This window comes from Myodes glareolus, chromosome 23, assembly GCF_982192425.1.
Source record: "Myodes glareolus chromosome 23, mMyoGla1.1, whole genome shotgun sequence".
Taxonomy (NCBI): domain Eukaryota; kingdom Metazoa; phylum Chordata; class Mammalia; order Rodentia; family Cricetidae; genus Myodes; species Myodes glareolus.
In genome coordinates, this window is record NC_142048.1 from 55,594,962 (window position 1) to 55,617,706 (window position 22,745).

The 22,745-nt window shown below is 50.3% G+C and overlaps 1 protein-coding gene and 1 long non-coding RNA gene across 3 annotated transcripts in view; one reads left to right on the forward strand and one right to left on the reverse strand.

Annotated features, from left to right (window-relative positions):
* LOC146890535 (uncharacterized) lies at positions 1-1,364 on the reverse strand. Its single transcript, XR_014998679.2, has 2 exons — positions 1,250-1,364; positions 1-860 (listed from the first exon to the last, which is right to left on the reverse strand). It is a non-coding gene; the product is annotated as an uncharacterized LOC146890535 (long non-coding RNA).
* The window catches only part of Grtp1 (growth hormone regulated TBC protein 1), a 26,814-nt gene continuing 5,291 nt past the window's right edge, over positions 1,223-22,745 (forward strand). The window contains exons 1-5 of one of the 2 annotated variants that reach the window (XM_085680653.1): positions 1,223-1,357; positions 1,647-1,798; positions 9,021-9,179; positions 12,630-12,754; positions 16,870-16,966. In XM_085680653.1, the coding sequence (XP_085536779.1) occupies positions 1,311-1,357; positions 1,647-1,798; positions 9,021-9,179; positions 12,630-12,754; positions 16,870-16,966 (580 nt within the window). In that variant the 5' untranslated portion in view covers positions 1,223-1,310. The remainder of the gene's footprint in view (positions 1,358-1,646; positions 1,799-9,020; positions 9,180-12,629; positions 12,755-16,869; positions 16,967-22,745) is intronic. The other variant, XM_085680654.1, reaches the window with a different exon arrangement.

The following is a 22,745-nucleotide window of genomic DNA, read 5'->3' on the forward strand; positions in this document are numbered from 1 at the left end:
TTAGTATAGAAAGCTTGTTTATTACGGTTTGGTCAAAACAAGAAGAGGGTTAAAAAAATAAAAACAAACCCATGTTCTCTCCGTCTGTCTTATTGTGGTCTCACAACCTTTAGAAAACGAACCAAAGGCCTAGAGATACCTATGTAGCTGAGAGACAGAGTCCTACCTGGGCGCTGTCTCTATTCTTAGCATTGAAGTCAGGTTCATTTACACTGGGGACATATGGAGAACAGTGCTGAGCACCAGCACCAGTGTCCCCAATGGATCAGCCAAAATTCTATTAATCCCCACCCCCACACTCCCTGAGGGCTTCCTGTTAGGTACTTCTTTGAGGCGTCTAACTAGTTCAGGTTAGTTCCCAAAGTTCAGCGGAGGGTCATTCCTACCACAGCCAGCAGGGTTCATGGACTTTTTCAGAAGGGACTTCTAGAAGGCGGGCAGCCGTCAAGGGCTCAGGACAGAACACCATACACACAAAAAGTGCTTCTGAGATGTCCGATCTGCCCCACCACTGACCCCAGGGGCTGGGGCGTCAAAGCCTTATGCTTCACCTCAGCACGTAGATAATCACGACTCAGAAATGTCTCCTCAGGTTTCACCTCGCTAAGAAAAGCAGTCCGCTGGTTTCCGTGTCCGGAGTCTGAAATCTCAAGAACCTGACGGCGGGCAATGGGGACCGTGGCAAAAGGAGGTCAGGACCATGGCACTGTGCCCCTGTAGTAGCGCAGCCGCTGGTACTTCTCCAGGCGAGCAGAGGCCATGAGGTGGCAGCGACTCGTTCCAAGGCTAGACCTCAGGTTCCGAGGTTTGGAGAAGAGCGTATCCGTAAGTGGTGGCCTTCAAAGTCGCTTGTTCTCAGCCTTGAAATGGAAGAGAGAAAAGTAATAATTAAAAAAGAAGAAGAAAAGACTTTCTTTTTCTGCGTAGGAGCTTCAATTCCAAAGTCCAGCCAGCCAGGCACTGAGACTTGAAGGAGTCTTAGACGACTGCAAAGTGGTCTTCCAAGCTCGGCGAAGGTTTCCATCTCGATGGCTTTTCGGATCCTTAGTGCCCGGCTGCAGCAGGTGCACCCGGTCTGGGTGCCCGGAGTCCCTAGGCCCTCCCCTGCCCACAGAGCCCCCACCCCAGCCCCGCCCAATCCACCACCCGCCCCGCCCCCACACTGGCTCCGCCCCTAGTCCCCGTCCCGCCCCCGTCTCAGCCACGCCCCCGCCGGAAGCACTCGCGCGCCCCGGGGCCGGCGGCGCACCGGGGTCCAGCGCTCTGGGCTGCGCTGCATCGGAGTCCCGCGGTCGGCCGCCTTTCTCCGCATGGATCCCGCGGAGCGCGCGCAGGCGGCGCGGGCTCGGGTGCCCAGGTAGGTGCGGAGGCCGCGCGCGGGGTGCCGGGCGCCCGCCCCGGACTGGATCTGAGCCGGTCGCTGCTGCGCGGGGGACGCGCTCTGGTCCTAGGAGATGAGAGGGGAATGAGGGACGGAGGAGTGGAGGGGGATGGAGGAGGGGAGGAGGAGAGGGAGGGACGGCGGGCCGAGGATGGACTGAGGGGAGAACCGAGGGGTGTCGGGTGGCGGAGATCCTGGACCCCAGCCGCATCCTTGAGGGCGCGGAAACTTGGTTCGGGAAACAGGTTCTTTTTGTGATTTGTAGGATCGATCCGTATGGATTTGAAAGGCCCGAGGACTTTGATTATGTGGCTTATGAAGAATTCTTTTCCACGTACCTGGTGATACTCACCAAGAGGGCGATCAAATGGTCCAAACTTCTAAAAGGAAGCGGCGGGGTCCGAAAAAGCCTGACAGGTGAGAGGCCTGATGCTGGCTGGCATAGCAGCCATTCGACCAAATGTGACCTCCCCCAGCAGCCAGACCCCCTGTGGCGCGACCCCCCCCCCCCCCCCCCGAGCGCGACCTCTGGACTGCGGGACCTCCTGTAGAGCGACTCTACAGCAGTTAGAGCCCCCGTGGCAGGACTCCCCAGCAGTAGACCCCAGTATAGAGCAACCCGCGAGTGTGATTCCCCCCACCGCCCCCAACCTCTAGCAGCAGGACCTCACTATAATGGGACTCCTCAGCAGCAGGGTCCCTACCAGCTGGAACTCCTAAAACAGACCTACGAACACTACCGCCGCTACCCTGGCGCTCATACACAAGCTACTCCCTAGGAGCTGGATCCCTCAGTAGTTGATTCCCATCACCCTCAAGCGCCACTCCTGGGACACCACTAGATCCTCGCCCAAGCATTGACTGAGGGTGTGTGTGTGTGTGTGTGTGTGTGTGTGTGTGTGTGTGTGTGCTACAGCAGGCAAGCTGAGGAGCTCCATACCTCACTACCCTTCCACCATGGTCACCACGCCCTCTTAACTGAAGATGGGCAAAGTTCACTTACTTGGAAGCTTCGAGGAAGCCTCGTGTTCTGAGAGGGTTTAGAACAGTGCCTAGTCCCCAGAGATTGGGTAAGAGTGGGGCACTCAGGGTGAGGCTCTGGGTATGTCCTTCCCTAACAGGAGCAGCATTCGGGGACTGAGCACCAGATAGATCTCATCATCAGACGGGCTGGGCTCCTGGTTGGTCCAGTTCTAAGACAAAACTTCTTCCTGGTCTCAATAGGAACCAGTATGCTTTCCCAATCGGCTTTTCCCCTTCCCCTATCATATTTGACTGCCGTTTGTTTCCTTGCTAGAATCAGGTCTATACCTGCTTGAACGGAACTTTGTTTATTTCACTGTGGAATCCTGGGTGCAGGGAGCATTGCTTTGTCAAGTAATAGGGACTTCATATTTGTTAAAGGTGGCCAGACAGAGGACAGACCTGCAGTGTAAGCCTGAGGACATTAGTGATGATGCTGCTGGAGCTGGATGGCCCAATCAGAAGGGCTAAGGTCGAGGGGAGAGGACACTCCTTGTCCCATCCCTGTCTCTCTGTGCCAGCATGTTTCTGGCATGTTTCCGGCTAGCACCTACTTCTTTGGTCTTCTCAGGTTTGGCAGCTTTATTTACACTTAATACATAATCCATGCACATGGTAAACATTTTCATTATGCGGAAAGATAGAACATGAACTCGCTTCTCTCCCACCCCAGGTTCTAGTCGACCACAGAAGTAACCGCTGGGTAGCTGGGCAATGGTGGCGCACGGCTTTAATCCCTGCACTCAGGAGGCAGAAGCAGGAGGATCTTTATGAGTTCGAGGCCAGCCTGGTCTACAGAGTTCCAGGACAGCCAGGGCTGTTACACAGAAAAACCCTATCTTGAAAAACCAAAAAAAAAAAAAAAGAAAAGAAAAGAACCACTGAGGACTTCTTCCACGTGCTGGCATGAATGCACCCTTCTGAGGGCCAGGGAGGCCACGAACTGTGACCTTTTACAGACCTCAGTCTCTGGGCCTGGTTAGCAGTTGTCTGGTACTGACTCCAGCAGGTCTGGTTTGCTTTGGAACACTTGTCTCAAAGCTCTGGATGTTTAACTTGCTGGGCTGGGAAGGAGACTCAGTAAGAGGCAGAATGTTCCCGGTTCTCCCAGAGGACCCAAGTTCAATCTCCAGCACCCAGATGGCGTGGGTCACAGCCTCCTGTAACTCCAGCTTTCTGGGAATCAAATGCCTCTGGCCTCCATGGGCACACATACTCTTGTGTAAACACCCACATGCAGACACACCCATGTGCAGACACACCCATGTGCAGACACACACACAAACACACATGATAAAAAGTAAAAATAGCTGGCTTTATGGCAAATGCCTTTAACTCTAGCACTTGAGTGGATCTCCGTGAGCCCAGATTCCAGCCAGGACACCCCCACCCCCACCCCGTTTGTTTTGTGAGACAGACAGTGTGTCACTGTGCAGTCAGAGCTGGGACAGAATAGAACTGTCTGTGTAGACCAGGTTGGTTACGAACTCACAGAGGTCCCCCTGCCTCTGTTTTCTGAGTGCTGACTGAGATTAAGTGTGCATGACACCACACCAGGCCTGGATAAAAATAAGTCTCCCCCCCAAAAAAAGTTTAACTTGTTTTAACCATCGTTTTGCTTTAACATCATTTTGATTATGTAACATTCGCTGTCATTATGGTAACAGGTAGCGATGGTGCAAGCAGATGTGTCTGGCTCCTGGCAGACCCTGAGCCTGAGGAAGGGTGAGAGCTGCCCTGATGTTCTGGCAGGAAACAAGCCTAATTAGTTGTGGGGGTCGCCCTGGGAGTCTGCCAGGTGCCCCTGTTTCTAGGTTTATAGGCAGGGAAGCTGTAGAGCTGAGGAAGTTCAATCAAGCATAAAGCAGGAGTAGGCAAGTCATTTCAGAAATGGGAAATTCCTGCCAGGTATTCTAGGTTGACTGTGGTGTAATCAGCAGGGAAAATATCCCCAGGAGAGAGATCACATGACCAAGGAAGCCGCGTTCATGTGTGGGGGTAGGAGCCAGGGGCTCAATGTTAAATCCACTCTTGAGTGTCAGTAAGCATCCCTTGGTATCTGCTGACCTCTGTCCCTCTGTCCCTTCCTCTCTTCCCCTCCCTCCTTCCCTCCCTCCCCCTCCCCCATCTCTCTCACTTGTTTTTTGAGTCTTGGCTGTGTAGTTCAGGCTAGTCTTGAATTTGAGATCTCAGCCTCCTGAGTGCAGACATTATGCCTATTTTCCATCATACATAGTTTTCTGTTTTTGGAGGCGTTCTGAGTCAATAGTGCCTACAGGGCCCCTTTTGAAGTTCTTGATCTCTCTGGTAAATTTTTGTTTATCAGTTATGGTCTTTTCAAGCCCTGGCTGATATAGAACTTGTTCTATAGACTGGGCTGGCCTCGAACTCACAGACATCCTTCTGCCTCTGCCTCTCAGGTGCTGGCCTTAGAGACATGCATTACCATGCCTTGGAGTTGGTAATAGGACTTAAACAGGTTTGGAAGGAAACTCAAAGACATCTTACTGGCATTGAACAGAGGAAACTGCAGGACAGGCAAGCTGTAGATCTCGGCAGCTGCCAGGGGATCGATTTGGGAAAGAGTTACCATTTTGGGGTTAGAAGAGGAAAAGGGAGAGATTTGGGGATTTGTAAGTACACATTCGACTAAGGGCCATCACTCCTCCTGTTCTCTTTAACGCATATTCAGGTGCCCCACGCTCCTTTTCATCTGACTTTAGGCGGGTCTTCTTGGCCCTGTCTGTGTAAGGCAAGCACCTTTCATATCAAAATGGTGTCAAACAATGGCTTCATCTATATCGAGGTCACTGACCACCGGTTGTGCCAGAGGATGCCACCATGTTGGGGATGTGTGTCCCCAAGAGGTTTCTGATTCAGGATGACCCCTCTGCCTGTATGAGAAAAGATATTTTGGTCATAGTTTGTTTCACTGATATCAGAGGAGACTGACAGGATGTCTCAAATGGTCATCTGGGCCCTTTTCTCTCGTGTTCGCCCTGCCCAGTATCCCCTATCACCTGAATGTCTCCAGTTACCTACAGATCTTGTTATCTGAGGCATCTCTTACGACAGTTTTAAGTCACTCTGCTGATCAAGAGCAGGCACAGTGAATGCTATTTTCCTGCCTATGTGAGGATCCGCCAGGAGCCCCCAGAAATAGAGCATGCTGTACCTGTTCTGCCGTTCTCTGGCTAGCATCCCTACTTGGTGCAGAGGGAAAGCAGTGGAACCATTTGCTCCTTGGTGGCTTTAATGTCACACACCTGAATTCCCAGTGAATTGTGGGAGCACATTCAGGGCCAAATGCCCCAAACCTGGCTTTTGCTTGTCTTGGTTGGGGCATAGAGGTGGAGGTGGAAGCTAGCTCTCCGGGGTTCTCTGCAGGGTTTAGTGGCCATCTGTTGGAGAACCCTGCCCTCAGAAGGAGCTCAGTCTGTGAGGGCAAGGAAGCTAAATCCATCCTCTTGAAGAAAGAAAGTTTAGATGAGATAAAAACGCATGGCGGAGGGGGGGGGACCAAACCAGCTAACAAACAAACAAAAAAATGGGTGGTGGTGGCGCAGGCCTTTAACCCAGGGGAAGCAGAGGCAGGCGGATCTCTGAGAGTTCCAGGCCAACCTGGTCTACAGAGTGAGTTACAGGACAATTAGTGCTATTACACAGAGAAACCCTGTTGAAACCTACCTCCCCCCCCAAAAAAAGTGTGCGTAGAGACTTGGCCTGTGGGCCAGCAGGGCATTCCAGCTCTACAACTGCAGAAGCTGGGCTCCGTGCTGTTTCTGCGTCACAGATAAGGAAACTGAGGCATGCTTGGGAGTGGAGCTAGGAAAGCCATAGCAGAGCAGGTGTCCAGGTGCCAGAATTGATGTGTGGGACTATTTTGCCCTTTGCTTAAAATCAAACAAACAGCAAAAAAACTTATATTACTAAATTCAAACCAGAGCCAGAGTGACATTAATCTTAGTTCTTGGAGGCAGAGGCAGGAGCATTGCCATAAGGTTGAGGCCAACCTGGTCTACATAGCGTTCTACCCAGAGTTCTAGGCTAGCTAGTAGTGAGGTCCTGTCTCCAAAAATGGAGGCGAGTTGCCAAGGTGGGGGGTGGCTGGAGAGATGGCTCAGCGGTTGGAGTGCATCTTGCTCTCACAGAGAACCTGAGTTTGGTTTCCAGCATCTATGTCAAGCTGTTCAAACTGTAGAACTCCAGCTCCCGGGAATCCGGTGCCCTCGTGCGTACCTGCACTCAGGTGCACCCTCCTATACACGTGAAAAATTAAGTTTCATCGCTTTCCGAATTCTAGGGGCCACTCCTTGTCAATCATTTCTGAGTCAGCCTTCCCAGGATGCTTGCCAAGGCTGCAGCAGTGAGTCTGGTTTTGATATTGCCCTGGCCTCTAGTTCTCAACCTTCCTAATGCTACGGCCCTTTAATACAGTTCCTCATGCTATGGTGACCCCCAACCATAAAATAATTTCATTGCTAGTTCGTAACTGTAATTTGGCTAGTGTTGTGAATCATAATGTCTGCACTCGCGGCTCATCTAGGGTCTTGTGTGCATCACTGGCTCATTTCTTCTATTGCTGAGGTGTTTCTCAACCTATTTGCTCATTAGTTGACACACTGGGTATGAAATCCAATGGTAAAAGCGTACGCAGGCTTTTGTGTGTGAACATAGGTTTTCTTAGGTAAACACGTTAGTGGGATTGCTAGATTGTATTAAAGGCTTAACTAGTAAGATATTGCATTGTCTAGCATAGGTAAGGCCCTTCTGATCCCAGAATCAAAAGGAGATGGGAGAGGGAAGCCAGAAGAGAAATCGCAAGTGTTTTGCAAAGCGGCTCTGCATTTTTGCATTCCCACCATGCCTGGGAGCTTCAGGAGATGCAAATTTTACATTGTTGGCTTATTTATTTATTTTTAACCATTCTTTATTTGGACAGACTATTCTTTTTTTTAATATTTATTTATTTATTATGTATACAATATTCTGTCTGCATGTATGTCTGCAGGCCAGAAGAGGGCACCAGACCTCATTACAGATGGTTGTGAGCCACCATGTGGTTGCCGGGAATTGAACTCAGGACCTTTGGAAGAGTAGGCAATGCTCTTAACCGCTGAGCCATCTCTCCAGCCCCCCAGACTATTCTTTTTGCATTGAATTTCCTTTGCCACTTTGGTCAAGAAGCAATTGGCTTTCTTTGTGTGAGCCTGTTTTTCTGCATTGCTTTCTTAAAAACATTTTTTTTACGTTTGTGGGTATTTTGCCTGCATGTATGTGGGTGCTGATGATTGAACCCAGATCCTCTGGAAGAGCAATAAGTGCTCTTAGCCGCTGAGTCAACTCTCTGGATGGCTGTTTCTGACGTTCTTTATTGTGTGCCATGAATCCACTGACCTAACCCTTCACCAATACCATATTGTTTTTGTTACTGTGAATTTATAGTCAGCATTAGAATCATTATGTGGTGTGTGTGTGTGTGTGTGTGTGTGTGTGTGTGTGTGTGTGTAGGTCAGACACTATGGAGTCAATTCTCTCCTTCTCCTTCCACCTTTCCATGGATTTATATGGATTCAGGCACTAAATTCACCAAGCATTTGCTGAAGGTTCCTTTACCTGCTGACCCTTTCCAGCCCACATGAAGTTGTTTTTGTTTTTGTTTTTTAATGATTTAATCTGTTGGACAGAATTGCTGCCTCAGGTCTCCTTTCTTCCTTTCTTTCTTTCTTTCTTTCTTTCTTTCTTTCTTTCTTTCTTTCTTTCTTTCTTTCTTTTTGTTTTTTTGTAGTGCTTGGAATTGAACCTAGACCCCCATATATGCTAAGCAAATGCTATATCATTAAGCAGTAGTCTGACCCCAGGTTTTTTCTTTTTCATGATGGCCTGTAGAGTTCCAGTAGTTGCTTTTTTTAACATTAATTTATTTTTTTAATTCATTTTACATTACAACCAAGGTTCTCCCTGTGCTGAAGCTGTGGTCCCTCTGGGCTCACAGGCTCGTGAACTCATTCTCATGTAGAATGGGCCTCTTTAGCCTCCCACTACGTGCTATGTGGCTGCTGTCAGACCTGGCCTGGGCCTCCTGCTTCCCTTCCTCCAGGTTAGCACCAGCGCCTGGTTGGTGGCCAAGATCCTTGAGCACTGCCTCTCTGAAGTCCCTGGGCCTCTCTACCTGAAGCTGCAGTGTTCAACAGAGAACCCACACCTCTACCTACCTCCCCAACTGAGGCATTTTTAAACTTTGTTTTGTCTCTTTGGATTCTGAGCCTTGAATCCAGGGCCTTGTACATGCCAAACACACGCTATTCCACTGAGCTACACCCCAGATGGACTCTTTGATCTTGTACTGGGTCTCCTCAGTGTGGTGGGCGAGGAGTGGGCAACCCTAGCCTGTCTTCTCTCTGGCCAGTGGCTGCATTAGAAGTGGACCGTTAGTGTTGATACACGGTGTGCTTCATTTCACAAGTCTTGGGGACTACTATTTTGACAAAGTTAGTAAGCTTCAGCTCCTTTCTGGATCGGGTTAGGAAGACAAGTGCTCGGGTGAAAGAGGAAGACCAGGGCGTCCTTCCGATCCCTTGGGCTCCGAGCTCACCTCGGTCTCTCTGGGTTTCAGTGAAGCGCTATGTCCGGAAGGGAATCCCACTGGAGCACCGGGCCCGAGTCTGGATGGCCGTGAGTGGAGCCCAGGCCCAGATGGACCAGAACCCTGGATACTACCACCGACTGCTTGAGGGAGAGGGCAGCCCCAGTCTGGAGGAAGCCATCCGCACAGGTGGGAAGCCTGTGCTCAGTGCCCTGGGCCCATGTAGCTTGGATGGGGAGGGTGGACTAGCGTCCTTCCAGGAATGGAGCGCCATCCTTGCCCAAGTCCTGGGCACTAAGGAAGCCTGCCTTGCTAAAGATACGCCTGCAGATGCTATGTTTGGGGCAGAAATCAAGACTAAAGTGTTCACAGGGGGAACAACAGACATTTATGTGACTACCCGCTTGTGAGCCAATGAGTGCACAGATGGAATTTCCTCTGTGGAGGTTTTAGCAGCCCCAGCAACAGGCAGCACCATGGTGCTAAGCAACAGTGGCCTCGGCCATATTCACTTGGCATCACTGTGGAGGGTGCTCCCTGCACCCTGGTGTTAGGCGGCCTTTATGACTGACCTGGGTGCTCTCTACGCTCTTCTTCCCGCCCTCTAGGACCCCAGTGACAGGGCTTCGCTGGCTCACACCGTTAGTTCCAGCTGACTTAGGAGTTGAGGCAGGAGGATCTCTGAGTTCAAGGCCAGATGGTCTGTAGAGCAAATTCTAGGACAACCAGGGCCACAGAGAGGGACCCTGTCTCAAAACAAAGACGGAACAACAACATCAAACCCTCCCACCCCCAAAAGCTCTGCATTTAGCATGCACTGAGTATTATGATATTAATATTTAGGAACCACAGCTGCATCTCCAAAGGGCAAACGCCAGTGAACAATACCAGCGTAAACACAATGTGCTGGAGTTTTCTGTTACCTAACAGCACAGAAGCCGAGGGGACAGCTTGTTCCTGCCATGGGCAGGGCTGTTCTGCGGCTCCCACTGCCTCCAAGTCTCTGCTCACACGGCCAGGATCTGTGGGGGCTGAAGGAGTATGGGGCCCTGAGGCAGTCTGGGGGAGGGGGCAAGGCAGTCTGTGGGAGGCTGAGGTAGTCTGTGGGAGGCTGAGGTAGTCTGTGGGGGGCTGAGGCAGTCTGTGGGGGCTGAGGCAGTCTGTGGGAGGTTGAGGCAGTTCTGTGGGGGCTGTGGAACCCAGCCAGAGGTCTCAGAACACAGCTCTGCCCGAGGTTCTCAGCGAGCTAGTGGTGCTGACTCAGGCTGAGAAGCACAGGTCCTCAGGTAGCCTTGTGTATTTTAGATAATAGTAGGCTATCGCTGTTTATTTGGAAAATGAGCTTAAAGGTTCTGTTTAGTGCGTTTTAGGAAAATAATTATTGTGGGAAAATATGCATATCATCGTTCACATTCTATTCCCCAAACCGAAACCATCCCCTGTAAACACTAACATCTTTTATGGTAAGATTTTTTTTTTTTTTTGCACCTCCAACTTACAAATATTGACGCAGAGACTTCTTATTAATTATAAAAGCTTGGCCTTAGCTTACGCTTGTTCCCAACTAGCTCTACAACTTAAATTTATATTTTCTATGTTTACATTAATCCATGTTTATATTATGTGGCTCATTACCTCTGTTCAGTATCATGCCTTCCAATTCCTCTGTGTCTGGTGTGTCTGGTGAATCCTCAGCTCTCAGACCCTCCCACCCAGTTCCTCTCTCTCCCCACAAGTCACGCCTATTTTCTCCTGCCTAGCTATTGGCCATTCAGCTCCTTGTTAAGCCAATCAGAAGGTGCCTTGGCAGAGACACCTTCACAGTGTACAAAACGGCTCTCCCACAACATGACAGCTCTGGCATGTGTCAATTCTACTTTTTTCCTCTTACTGTCGATCCTGTGGGACACGTGCAAGCTCCATCACGTAGCCATTTTTAAAGTATTTGCTTATTTTTGAGACAGGGCCTCACTGTGTAGTCCTGGGGCTGGCCTAGAACTTGCCATGTAGACCAGGCTGGCCTCAGCTAACAATCTGCATGGCTCTACCTCCCAATGGCTGTGACTGAAGATGTTTAGCCACCATACCTGGCTTGCTTTAAATTTTTTATTACATTTATTATTTAGCATGTGCGTGCACACGCGTGTGCGCGTGCTCACATGGATATATGGAGGTTAAAGAACAACTCGCAGGAATTGGTTCTCCTCCAAGGGTACCAAGGCTAGAACTCAACCTGGAGGACAGGTACCTTTGTCTTTTAGACAGGATGGTCTTCCAGACTGGCCTGGAACTCCGTATGTAACTACGGATGACCTGCCTCTGCCTTCAGAGTGCTGGGATTACAGGCGTATGCTACCACAGCTGGTGTATACGGTGCTGGGAATCAAACCAGGGCTTTCTCCATGCGGACTGGCACCTATCAGCTGAGCCCCATCCCTAGCCCCGGTTTACGCTGGACCGTCTGGATAAATAATAATAAATACGGTGGACTTTCTGTGTCCAGAAAGAATCACTTTGGTGCTGCACAAACAGGGCACTGAGCCTTGTCTACACTCGGCTGTACCTGTGTCACAGAAAGACTGCCGTGTGGCGAAAATGTCCCAGCCAGGGGTACCGTATAGAAAATGTCCCAGCCAGGGGTACCGTATAGAAAATGTCCCAACCAGGGGTACCGTATAGAAAATGTCACAGCCAGGGGTACCGTATAGAAAATGTCACAGCCAGGGGTACCGTATAGAAAATGTCACAGCCAGGGGTACCGTATAGAAAATGTCACAGCCAGGGGTACCGTATAGGGTGAATGCAGCCCGCTCCGCTAGTCTGAAGTGGCTAGGACCTGCTCTTCCTGTGACCATTCTGCGTCATGGAATGTTTATGGTTCCAGGGGAGATGTTTTGGGCCTGGGAGGTTAGGGGTGGTGAAAGACCGTGGCAGCAGGAAGGGGTGGGGTGGCGCAGGGCGGAGAAGCTTCTGCACAAAGCCCAGCAGCGAGTTTATTTAATTCCTGGTTATCACCTTATCTCTAAAGGGAGTCTTGGCCCGTTCTCCTTCCTGCTTCTGGGCAGTTTTGTTTCAGTTCTTTTGAAACTGCAGCTCACTTTGTAGCCCAGGCTAGCCCCGAACTCTGCAGGTGTGAGCCACCTGGGTTACAGGTGTGAGCCACCATGTCCAGCCTTGTGTTGTCTGTTAAGACGGAATTTCATTACATAGCCCTGACTGACCTGCAATCCCCTAAGTAGAGCAGGCTGTCCTTGAACTCACAGAAAATCCGCCTTCTTCTCTTTCCAGAGTACTGGGATTGGGATTAAAGGATTAGAGAGGGGTGTGCTCCGTGCCCAACCCTAGTCTTATATATTTGATCTTTGAATCTGGAAGCTTTTTGCCCATGCTGACAGTAATTGGAAGTGTCCTGTGGAGACCATGTATCCAGGCAGCTGCCTGTCATTCCCGATTCTGAAAGAACACTAGGACCATCTCTGCTCTCCTTCCTGGTGTTAAGGATCAGGTGTGCAGAACGCCTGAGGCAGTAGTTGACTCAGGTGCAGCCAGAGTGGTGCCGCTGCTCAAATCCGAGACAGAGTGTGGCCACCTTAGCAGCTGCAGAGAGGTTGATGGTGACGCTGGTGCATTTCTGTGTAGACCTGAACCGGACATTCCCTGACAACGTGAGATTCCGGAAGACGGCTGAGCCTTGTCTGCAGAAGACCTTGTACAACGTGCTGCTGGCATACGGGCTACACAACCGAGGTGTGGGGTACTGCCAGGTGAGCCCCCAGATACTTAGAGCTGGCATGTGTTGGGGGGTGCCATTCGATACCCTCATAGGGGGGGCTGGAGAGATGGCTCAGAGGTTAAGAGCATTGCCTGCTCTTCCAAAGGTCCTGAGTTCAATTCCCAGCAACCACATGGTGGCTCACAACCATCTGTAATGGGGTCTGGTGCCCTCTTCTGGCCTGCAAACATACACACAGACAGAATATTGTATACATAACAAATAAATAAATATTTAAAAAAAAAACAAAAAAAAAACAAAAAAACAAAACAAAACAAAAAAAAAACGATACCCTCATAGGTCCATAGCAGTGACATTCTGCAGGTACAAACGGTTAGTACTCAGGCATCTGCACTGGCCTGCCCTTAGGGTCCTTACAGGATGGATCCTCAGCTGCAGCACTAAGAGCATCTCCTGTGCCCATTTGCTACGTTCCCTTTTAAAAGGTGAGCCTTGCCCACCTCCCAGCTCGCTCTTTCTCTCTGCCTGTCCTTTCCTCTCTCTTCTTCTCTGCCCGCCTCTGCCTCCCCCCCCCCCCCACTTTGCCTCTCTCTCTCTCTCTTTGCCTCTTCTTCTCTTCTGCTGCTCCTGTCCCCAGAGTCTGGTCTCCTCCCTCCCCTTCCCTTTTTTTCCGTTTCCTTTCCCCCAATAAAGACCCCTCCATGTGAACTCTGTCGCATGGCGTCTTTCTCTTGCGCGGTGCTTTTTAAATGACTACACAAACTTTATTCCTGAGTCATGGGCTCTGGGTTGGGATGCCTGTCTCACTGTAGGCCTAGCTTGCTGCATGTCCCTGATGGAAAAGCAGGGGACACCTGCTGGATAACCTTGAGCTGTCACATAGTGAATTAGGTGAGGGTGGAAGCTGGGAACAATGGGAGTGACATTGAGAGGCACAGAATGAAAAGGAGGCTGGGGCCTGAGGTGTGCTGAACAGACATTCTGTGTGTGATGCAGGGCCAGGCTCTCGCAGTTGCTTCTGGAAGCCTGGTGTCATAGATCCTACCTGCAGATTTTGGTCTTGTGTGGATTACCAGCTGGGGAACGGTTTCCTGATTGTGGTTGAGAGTGTGCTGGAACTATGTACTTGCAAACTGGCTGGCTAAACCAAGAATGATTCTGGAAATACGAGACCCAGGTGTGGACTGGATGACAGTTAGGGCCACCTCCTCTGCGGCTGTTTCCTACTTCCTGTCCAGGCCCTGCCGAAGAATCTGAGACTTCTGGGATTGTTGTCTCCACGTTTGCCTTGCTTGTCATCAGTGTCTATGATCTCCCGTTTTGTAAGGACATACACCATCTAACTAAAGGTCTCTATTCCAAGGTAACCTCATTTTAGCTAGTAAATCTGCACAGACCTGTCTCCAAGTGAAGCCATACTCTGAGACAGAAGACTTCTGCCTTTGGGGACTGTCTTAGGTTTCTATTGTGGTGAAGAGACACCATGACCACAGCAACCCTTATAAAGGAAAACATTTAATTGGGACTGGCTTATAGTTTTGGAGTTCATTATCCTCATGGTGGACATGGTGGCATGCAGGCAAACATGGTGCTGGAGAAGGAGGTGAGAGATCTATAACTTGATCCACAGGCAACAGGAAGTGAACTGAGGCACTGGGCACAGCTTGAGCATAGGAGACCTCAAAGCCCACCCCAACAGTGACACACTTCCTCCTACAAGTTCATCGCTACTCCAACAGAGCCATGCCTCCTAATAGTGACACTCTCTATGGGGACAGTCCTGCCCACAACATGGGGAGTCATAAAGTGCCTGCAAATGGCTTTGCATTTGCTTTGATGAAGCTGTGCTGACTTCCCACAGGTGCTTCTGCGTGAGCACCAATACCTCGCTGGCGTCTTCCCAGCTGCTACCATTCCCAGGCTCTGTGCTGTCACGGTGCCTTGATCTGTACACTTTACTTTCTTTACTTTTTTCAGTGCTGGGCATTGAATCTTTCTCATGATTGAAAAGTTCTCTGTTAGCTGGGCAGTGGTGGCGCACATCTTTAATTTCAGCACTCATGAGGAAGAGGCAGGCGGATCTCTGTGAGTTCGAGGCCAGCCTGGTCTACAGAGCGACTTCCAGGACAGGATCCAAAACTACATCCCCTGTCTCGAAAAAAACAAAAAATAAAAAAAGAAAGAAAGAAAGAAAGGAAGGAAGAAAGAAAGAAAGAAAGAAAGAAAGAAAGAAAAATGTTCTTTGTCACTGAGCTTCATTTGGCTTTTGTGGGCAAGACATTTATTTACGTGTCATGAGTTTGTGCGTGCATCTGCAGGTCACAGAGTGACATCAAGTGTCTTACCTATAGATGACACCCACCTTATTTTTAGGACATGGCCCTCTGAGCTCACTGAACCTAATGCTTGCTAACTGAGACAGACTGGCCAGCAAGTTGTAGACAAGCTATAGAGTCATACATACTCTGCCTGTCGCCCCCTCACCAGTACTGAGATCAGCAGCAGTGCCTGCCTTTTCAGGGGGGCGCTGGAGATCTGCATTCGGTTGTGGAGCAAACAGTTTATCAGGCCTTCTCGCTAGGCCCTGTGCCTCCTGTGTGTGGAGTCTTAATTCTGAGCAGAGGGTACAGAACAGAGGTATTAGAGGCTGTGTGCCCGACAGTGGGAGTTGGCTCCTGGTAAGAGTATCTTCTAGAAGTACAGACAGAACAAAAGGGAAGAAGACAGAAATTATGCAAGGCTTTATTCTCTCAGCGGAGACAGAGCACACATTGCTAGGTCCCCATCATGAGCTTCGAGAGCCGTGACCTGTGCCTGGCTTTGTGTCAGTACTTGGAGCACCTGCCCTTTGCGGGGAGTCCTCACTCCTGGGAGGTGAGGGTTGACCATGTGAAGCGGGTGCTTTACCCTTGGGCTATTCCCGGGGCCTCTTCACTTATATTTAAGACTTATTTATTTATTTATTATGTATAAATGTTCTGACTGTATTCAGAAGGGGAACCAATCTCATTACAGATGGTTGTGAGCCACCACGTAGGTGCTGGGAATTGAACTCACAACCTCTGGAAGAGCAGTTGGTGCTCTTAACCTCTGAGCCATCTCTCCAGCCCCCTCTTTTCACTTTCTTATTCTGAATCAGAGTCTCTAGGCTGCCTGGAACTCCTGGTTCTCCTACCTAAACTCCCTAAAACACTGGGATCATTGGACTGTGTCACCAGGCCTGGCTGATCTTTGCTGATTGAAACACGATTAATAAAAACTCAGGGACAGAAATTGAGGGTCAACCTGAAGGTCAGCAAAGCAAAACAGCCAGCTACTCGCTCTTACCTCAACCTCAGTCTGAAATGGGAATCCTGCCTCCAGGAATCTCAGAATGAGACTGTGTGAGAGCTGTCTCCTCCTGTTTTATATTCCTCTCTAGTGCTGGGATTTAGGGCGGGCACCACTACAACCTGGTTTCTGTGGCAAGCTAGTGTGGCTACTGAGATAAGAGGTGTGTGTCACTTGTACTCTTGGCCAGTGTGGCTGTTTTACTTTTCTGATCCTCAGGCAAGCTTTATTTATTAAAATACAAATGAAATGCCAGTACATCTACTGTCCCAAACACAGTCACTAGCGGATTGCCAGAGCTCTGTGCTGGTCAGACCAGACGTATCGTCAGACTGGTCCCCACCGACTGTGCCACAAGTCAGCAATTGGAAGAGAAAGCCTTCAGTTTTCTACTCTGAGTGGCAATCCGTGTTCTTCAGGTTGAGTTCCTTCTTTCACGTTGAATGGCTGAACAGTACAGACAGCCTTGGGTCTCTACTTTGCATGCAAAGGTGAATCTACAGCAGTGGTTCTCAACCCCTTTGGGGGGGGTCGCATATCAGACATCCTGCGTATCAGAAATTTACAGTTCATAACAGTAGCAAAATTAGAGTTTTAAAGAAGCAACGAAAATAGTTTTCTGGCTGGGAGGTGGGGGTCACCGAACCATGAGGAATTGTACTAAAGTGCTGCGGTGTTCAGAAGGTTGAGAACCCCTGCTCTAGAGTGCCCCAAGTTTCCAGGAAGGGCACAGGAATGGGAACCTACCGTGAGCTGAAATACTGCACTCTGTCTGTTCAGCACTCAGGTGAGGTTTGTGTCTCATTCTGATTTCAGGGAATGAATTTCATAGCAGGATATCTGATCCTTATCACCAAGAATGAAGAGGAATCTTTCTGGCTCCTGGACGCTCTTGTTGGAAGAATACTACCTGGTGGGTTGAAAGTTCTCTTTGTCCTGCCCCGTCCCTGCCCCCACCCCGCCCCGCTTCTCATGCCTTCGAAAAGGTCTGGCTGGCCCGGCAGGATGGAGTGAAATGGCTGGGGTGTAACTCAAGGATGGAGCACTTCCTGGCTTTTTTGAAGGAGGATCTTGGGTTTAATCCCCAACACTGGAGAGAGGGAGGAGAGGGAAGAAATCTAGTGAAAACATGGTGTGTGGAAGCCGAAGTTAAGACTTGGGTTTCTGTGGTCTCTGCTGAGGGTGTGGGCTTGCCTTTGGGAGGGTGTCCTCCATGGCTCCTTCCCTGCGTGTGTGTGTGTGTGTGTGTGTGTGTGTGTGTGTGTGTGTGTACACGTGTGCGTGTGCACATGCGCATGTGGTCTTCATGTAGTCGAGTTGATCACACGTGACCACACAGCTCAGACGTACTGAGTTTGTGAGAAAGCACACCGTTGACAGATGTTGCTGCTTTCAAAGCTGGGAGTTGCTCGTCCTTTGCAGTCCGCCGACCTGCCATGTTAACAGAGAACAGCCACCAGGTGTAGTAAGTTCAGTGTAATTAAGTCACCACAGCTGTGGTGAGGGTCCCTGGGAAGAATCAGTGCTGTCCTGAGGGAGGTGACTTGTAACAGAGAGATTTCCTGCCTGTCCAGTCCTGTGCCTGGCCCCTCAGAAGTGAGTTAGAACATGAGAGAGGGTGTGTGGCCTTGAGTCTGGGATGTTTTCCCGTTTTCTTAGTTCCTGGGTCCTGCTAAACTTCAAACACAGCCTGGCTCTGACCTAAGTTGTGTGTTTATATTGGTATTGGTCAAGCCCATTTCCCAGATGAGGAAACCAGAGGCCTAGGGAATATGTCAGCTCAAGGCCATTCCGCTGAGGGGGGCCCCCCCCCAGCCTGGGTTCTGAGGCACGACTGCAGAATGTGTGCATAATGTGTCCTTGCTGAGGTGTGCGGTAGGGGCGTGCTGGTGGACTGGGACCCACCAGAGAAAAGCCAGCTCCCTTTGCTGCTGCTGTTAGTCCAAAGGGGTAGGGATGCAAGCTGGCTGGTTCAGTGTTAGCTTCCCACAAGCTAGAAGTCACTGGGAAGGGGGAACCTTGGCAGGGAAATACCCCCACCAGACTGGCCTATAGGCAAGTGTGTAGCATATTTTCTTGACTGATGATTGATGGGGCAGGCCTACCTCACTGTGGGCGGTGCCATACCTGGACTGGTGGTCCTGGGGTCTAGAAGAAATCAGGGTAAGCAAGCCATGAGGAGCAAGCCAGTAAGCAGCACCCCTTCATGGCTTCTGCATCAGCTGCTGCCTCCAGATTCCTGCCCTGCTTGAGGTCCTGTTCTGACTTCCCTTTATGATGGACTGTGATATAGGAGTGTAAGCCAAATAAACCCTTTTCTCTCCACCTTGCTTTTGGTCATGGTGTTTTATCACAGTAGTAGAAACCCTAAGTAAGATAGGGGAGGCCGGGCATGGAGGCACAAGGTTTTAATCCCATCACTCAGGAGGCAGAGGCAGGCTCTTTTTGAGTTTTGAGTTCAACCTGGTCTATATAGCAAGTTCCAGTTCATCCAAGGCAACACAGAAGACCCCATCTCAGAAAGAAAGAAAGAGAGAGAGAGAGAGAGAGAGAGAGAGAGACAGACAGAAAGAAAGAAAGAAAGAAAGAAAGAAGTTTTGGTTAAAGATGCCACGAGTGAGGTCGCTCGTAGTATGGAGAAAGTATGCGTGGTCCTTATGGGTGACGCGGTTAGTATCTGGATTGTGGCTACAGAAATCCAGCTTGGAGGGAGGGAGGAACATGGAGGGCCCTTGGAGTAAGGAGAGGCAAGCTCCTGTAGTGTGAGTTGTCAGGTGTCCTTTGCCCCTTATGGGGCACGTGGTACTGTCTGCGGGAAGCCTGTTGGAAATGCTATTTATGCTATAAATCTCTTCTGGGAAGGGAGAGATTGAGTGACTCTCTCAGGCCACCTGACTAGCCCAGGGCTGTCCCAGTCCCACTACCCCCACCCCCCACCCCTGGGCCATAGATTGAGGCTCAGCCTAGCCCCACCCCTCCCCTCGTCTTTCTGGAGCTGTGTGTGTCAGTCCGCGGTTAAGCAGAAGTTGACTGAGGACTGTTTTGTTTTGAGACAGGATTTCTCTGTATTCTCCTGACTGTCTTGGAACTTGCTATATAGACCAGGCTGGCCTCGAACTTCAAGATCCCCAGGTGTGTAGTATCACGCCTGGCTTTAGACTAGGGACTTTGCTTTTCCCATTTGTTTATCTCTTCTCATCCTAGTGTCCCAGAACATGGGAATCTCTTTTTCTTCTTTTTTTCTTCTTCTTTCTTCTTCTTCTTCTTCTTTTTTTTTTTTCCAAGATAGGGTTTCTCTGTAGTTTTGGAGCCTGTCCTTGAACTAACACTTGTAGACCATGCTGGCCTCGAACTCACAAAAGTCCGCCTGTCACTGCCTCCCAAGTGCTGGGATTAAAGGCGTGTGCTACCACTGCCTGGCTAGAACATGGGAGTCTTACACCATGGTAGGTTGCAGGTTCTGAGTCTCAGCCTAGACCCCCATGGTGCTGCTCCATCTGTCTGTCATGTGGATGGATCTGACACCAGGCTGATGGCCTCTCTGGAGTGGAAGATCCCTGTGTCTGTCTAAAAGGACCACCCTCTAATGACTGCAGACCTTCTCTTAACAATGGCACCTTCCGTCCCTTAATGAATGGATTCCCGCATGTCTAGGAAAGCAGTTTGACACACACACACACACCCTCCAATACAGGGAAATAGGTTGTTAACTGCTGGTCACAGAAACACCTCTGCCTATGCCAGACACAACCTTGATGCTCTCCATGCCTCTGCAGGCCAAGGGTCCAGCTCCTAGTGTGTAGGAGGGATGGATGGGGCTCTCCTGTCCTGCTGGTCTTGGCCAGGTCTAAGCAGATTGAACCTTCCTGGTGGCTTCCGATGACCACCTGCCCAGCCTGCAAGTTGGCTCATGTGTCACAGTGTCAATCCTAGGATCAGGAGTATCCTTTGGGAATTAGAACTTTTGAGTTTGGCTCTTCTTTTGAAGCCAGGCAGCAAAATAATCTGAGCAGTATTATCTCAATCTCCTTCTTCCAGACATGTCTGCTCAGAGAGAAGTGCCGATCCCAGTACTGTGCTGGACCCACATATTGGGGTACCTTCTTTCTGGAAGGAGGGTTTGGGGATTGATCTCCCCACTGGGAACGTGTTTTTCATTTTCCAGTTAATTTTTCAGTAATTATTTTGCCTTAATCTGTTATTTTTAGTTAATGGGTTTAGAATTAGGAAAATAGAAATATTTAAAGATGAGAATAAAAAGATTTTATTTTTAAATTTTTGTTTGTTTATGTGGATGGGTGTTTTGCCTGTATGCATGTGTGTGTGCCTGGCGCCACCGGAAGCCGGAAGAGGGTGTGGTGTCCTCTGGAACTAGGATTACAGTTAAAAGCCACTGTGTGGGTGCTGCGACTTGAACCCAGGTCCTCTGGAAGAGCAGCCAGTGCTCTTAAGAGCCATCTCTCCAACCCCTACTTTTTTGAAACAGAGTTTATCATGTAGCCTTGGTTGACCTGGAACTCTCTATGTAGACCAGGCTGGCTCAAACTCACAGATCAGAAACTCTTCTGCCTCTGCCTCCTAAGAGCTGGGATTAAAGGCGTGTGCCATCATCCAGCTCATTTATTTATTTTTTGAGACTTGCCAAGTAGCCCAGGCTGGCTTTGAACTTGCTATGTATTGGGAAATGACCTTGAAATTATTATTATTATTATTGTTATTATTATTATTGAGACAGGGTTTTTCTGTGTAGCTTTTGGAGTCCTGGAACTCGCTCTGTAGACCAGGCTGACCTCAAATTCACAGTGATCTGGCTGCCTCTGCCTCCCCAGTGCTGGGATTAAAGGTGTGCATCACCACTGCCCTTCAAGCCTGATCTTGAGCCTCTGACCCTCCTCTCACACCCAGTGCTGAGATTATAGTCAAGCATAATCACACTCAGTCATGGGGTGCTGAGAGTAGAACCCACTAGGTAAGCACTCTACCGTCTGAGCCATTTCCTCAGCACCTTCCTTATGAGGCAAGGCCCCTGTTCATCCAAGCAGCTTGGACCTCCTGGGCTCATGAGGAACCTTGTGCACAGCTTCCCAATACAAGGGCTACATGTAATCCATTTCCAGCTTCCCTCTGCAGGGGCTGTGTGCACTCCGTCCCCAGCTTCCCTCTGCAGGGGCTGTGTGCACTCCATCCCCAGCTTCCCACTGCAGGGGCTGCGTGCGCTCCGTCCCCAGCTTCCCACTGCAGGGGCTGTGTGCACTCCGTCCCCAGCTTCCCTCTGCAGGGGCTGTGTGCACTCCATCCCCAGCTTCCCACTGCAGGGGCTGCGTGTGCTCCGTCCCCAGCTTCCCACTGCAGGGGCTGCGTGTGCTCCGTCCCCAGCTTCCCACTGCAGGGGCTGCGTGTGCTCCGTCCCCAGCTTCCCACTGCAGGGGCTGTGTGCACTCCGTCCCCAGCTTCCCACTGCAGGGGCTGCGTGTGCTCCGTCCCCAGCTTCCCTCTGCAGGGGCTGTGTGTACTCCATCCCCAGCTTCCCACTGCAGGGGCTGTGTGCTCCGTCCCGAGCTTCCCATCTTGATGACTTTTAAAGTTACTTTCGTTGCTCATGCTCATCAGTCACTTTCCCAAGTTCTCTCACTGGGAAATGAGAGGAAGATAGTAACCTTGAGACCCACAGAAGCTTCTCATCTGTTCAAAAGAGTGGTGATGCTGGGTATGGTGGCCCACACTGTCATCCCAGCACTTGGGAGACTTTCGACAGGAGGGTCAGGAGTTCAAGGACAGCCTGAGATACCTGGGGAATTCCTATCTGAAAGACCAGGAGAGGGTGTGGGAGATAATTCAGTACCACTTCAGACTGCAGGGTGCACCCCAAGACACGGGGTCCTGGACGCCGAGCCTTGGTGTGCCATTCTTTCCTGGGGGCACACGCCTGTGATGACGTGTGAGTTAGGCACCATTAGGAACAGCTAACTGGGAAGGCAGAAGCTTCAGGAGCGCATTGTGAGACGTGCTAGGGAAGACAGCCTCTCCCAGAATGCCTTGTTTCGTCACGCTTGAGATCAAGGAGACTCAGCGTAGGCACTGGGACAGCCCACAGGTGACATTCTGTAGGTTGGGGCCCCTGTGTGGAAGCTATGGCTAGGGTTTAGGACAAATGAAGGAACCCCACACGCCTTATCCTGAAGATTGGACTCCTCTGTCTTCTGCTCTTTGCCTCAGACGTGAGAGCGATCCTCAGGATGTCCTTTAACTAGGGATGTGGCTGTGTGCTGGTAGGCAGAGCTAGGGGTGAGGATCTGTGAGCAGAGCACACAGCCACAGAGTGGTAACCCCAGGGCACAGCAAGGGAAGGGCACTGGTCTCCAAGGCTGAACCTCTGGACCTGGGCCCTCACTGATAGATGACCGAGCTATGGAGATCTACCTGTGAGGCCTGGGTGTGTGGGGGAGGGCACTGTTTCGTAGGCTCATACAATGTGATAGCTTTGGGGCATTCTTCATTGTCTGAGGAGTTGTTCTCTGTTGTTCACAGCTGTTTCCAAACTCCCAGCCTGTTCACAGTGAGGGGCCATGCCATCCCTGTTTCTGTAGACCCTGACATCGCCCAGACCCAAGGATTCTGCCTGGGTCTGCCCTGCACTCTAGACTTGAGCTTTCACCTTTTTTGTTTGTTTGTTTTTGTTTTGTTTTGTTTTT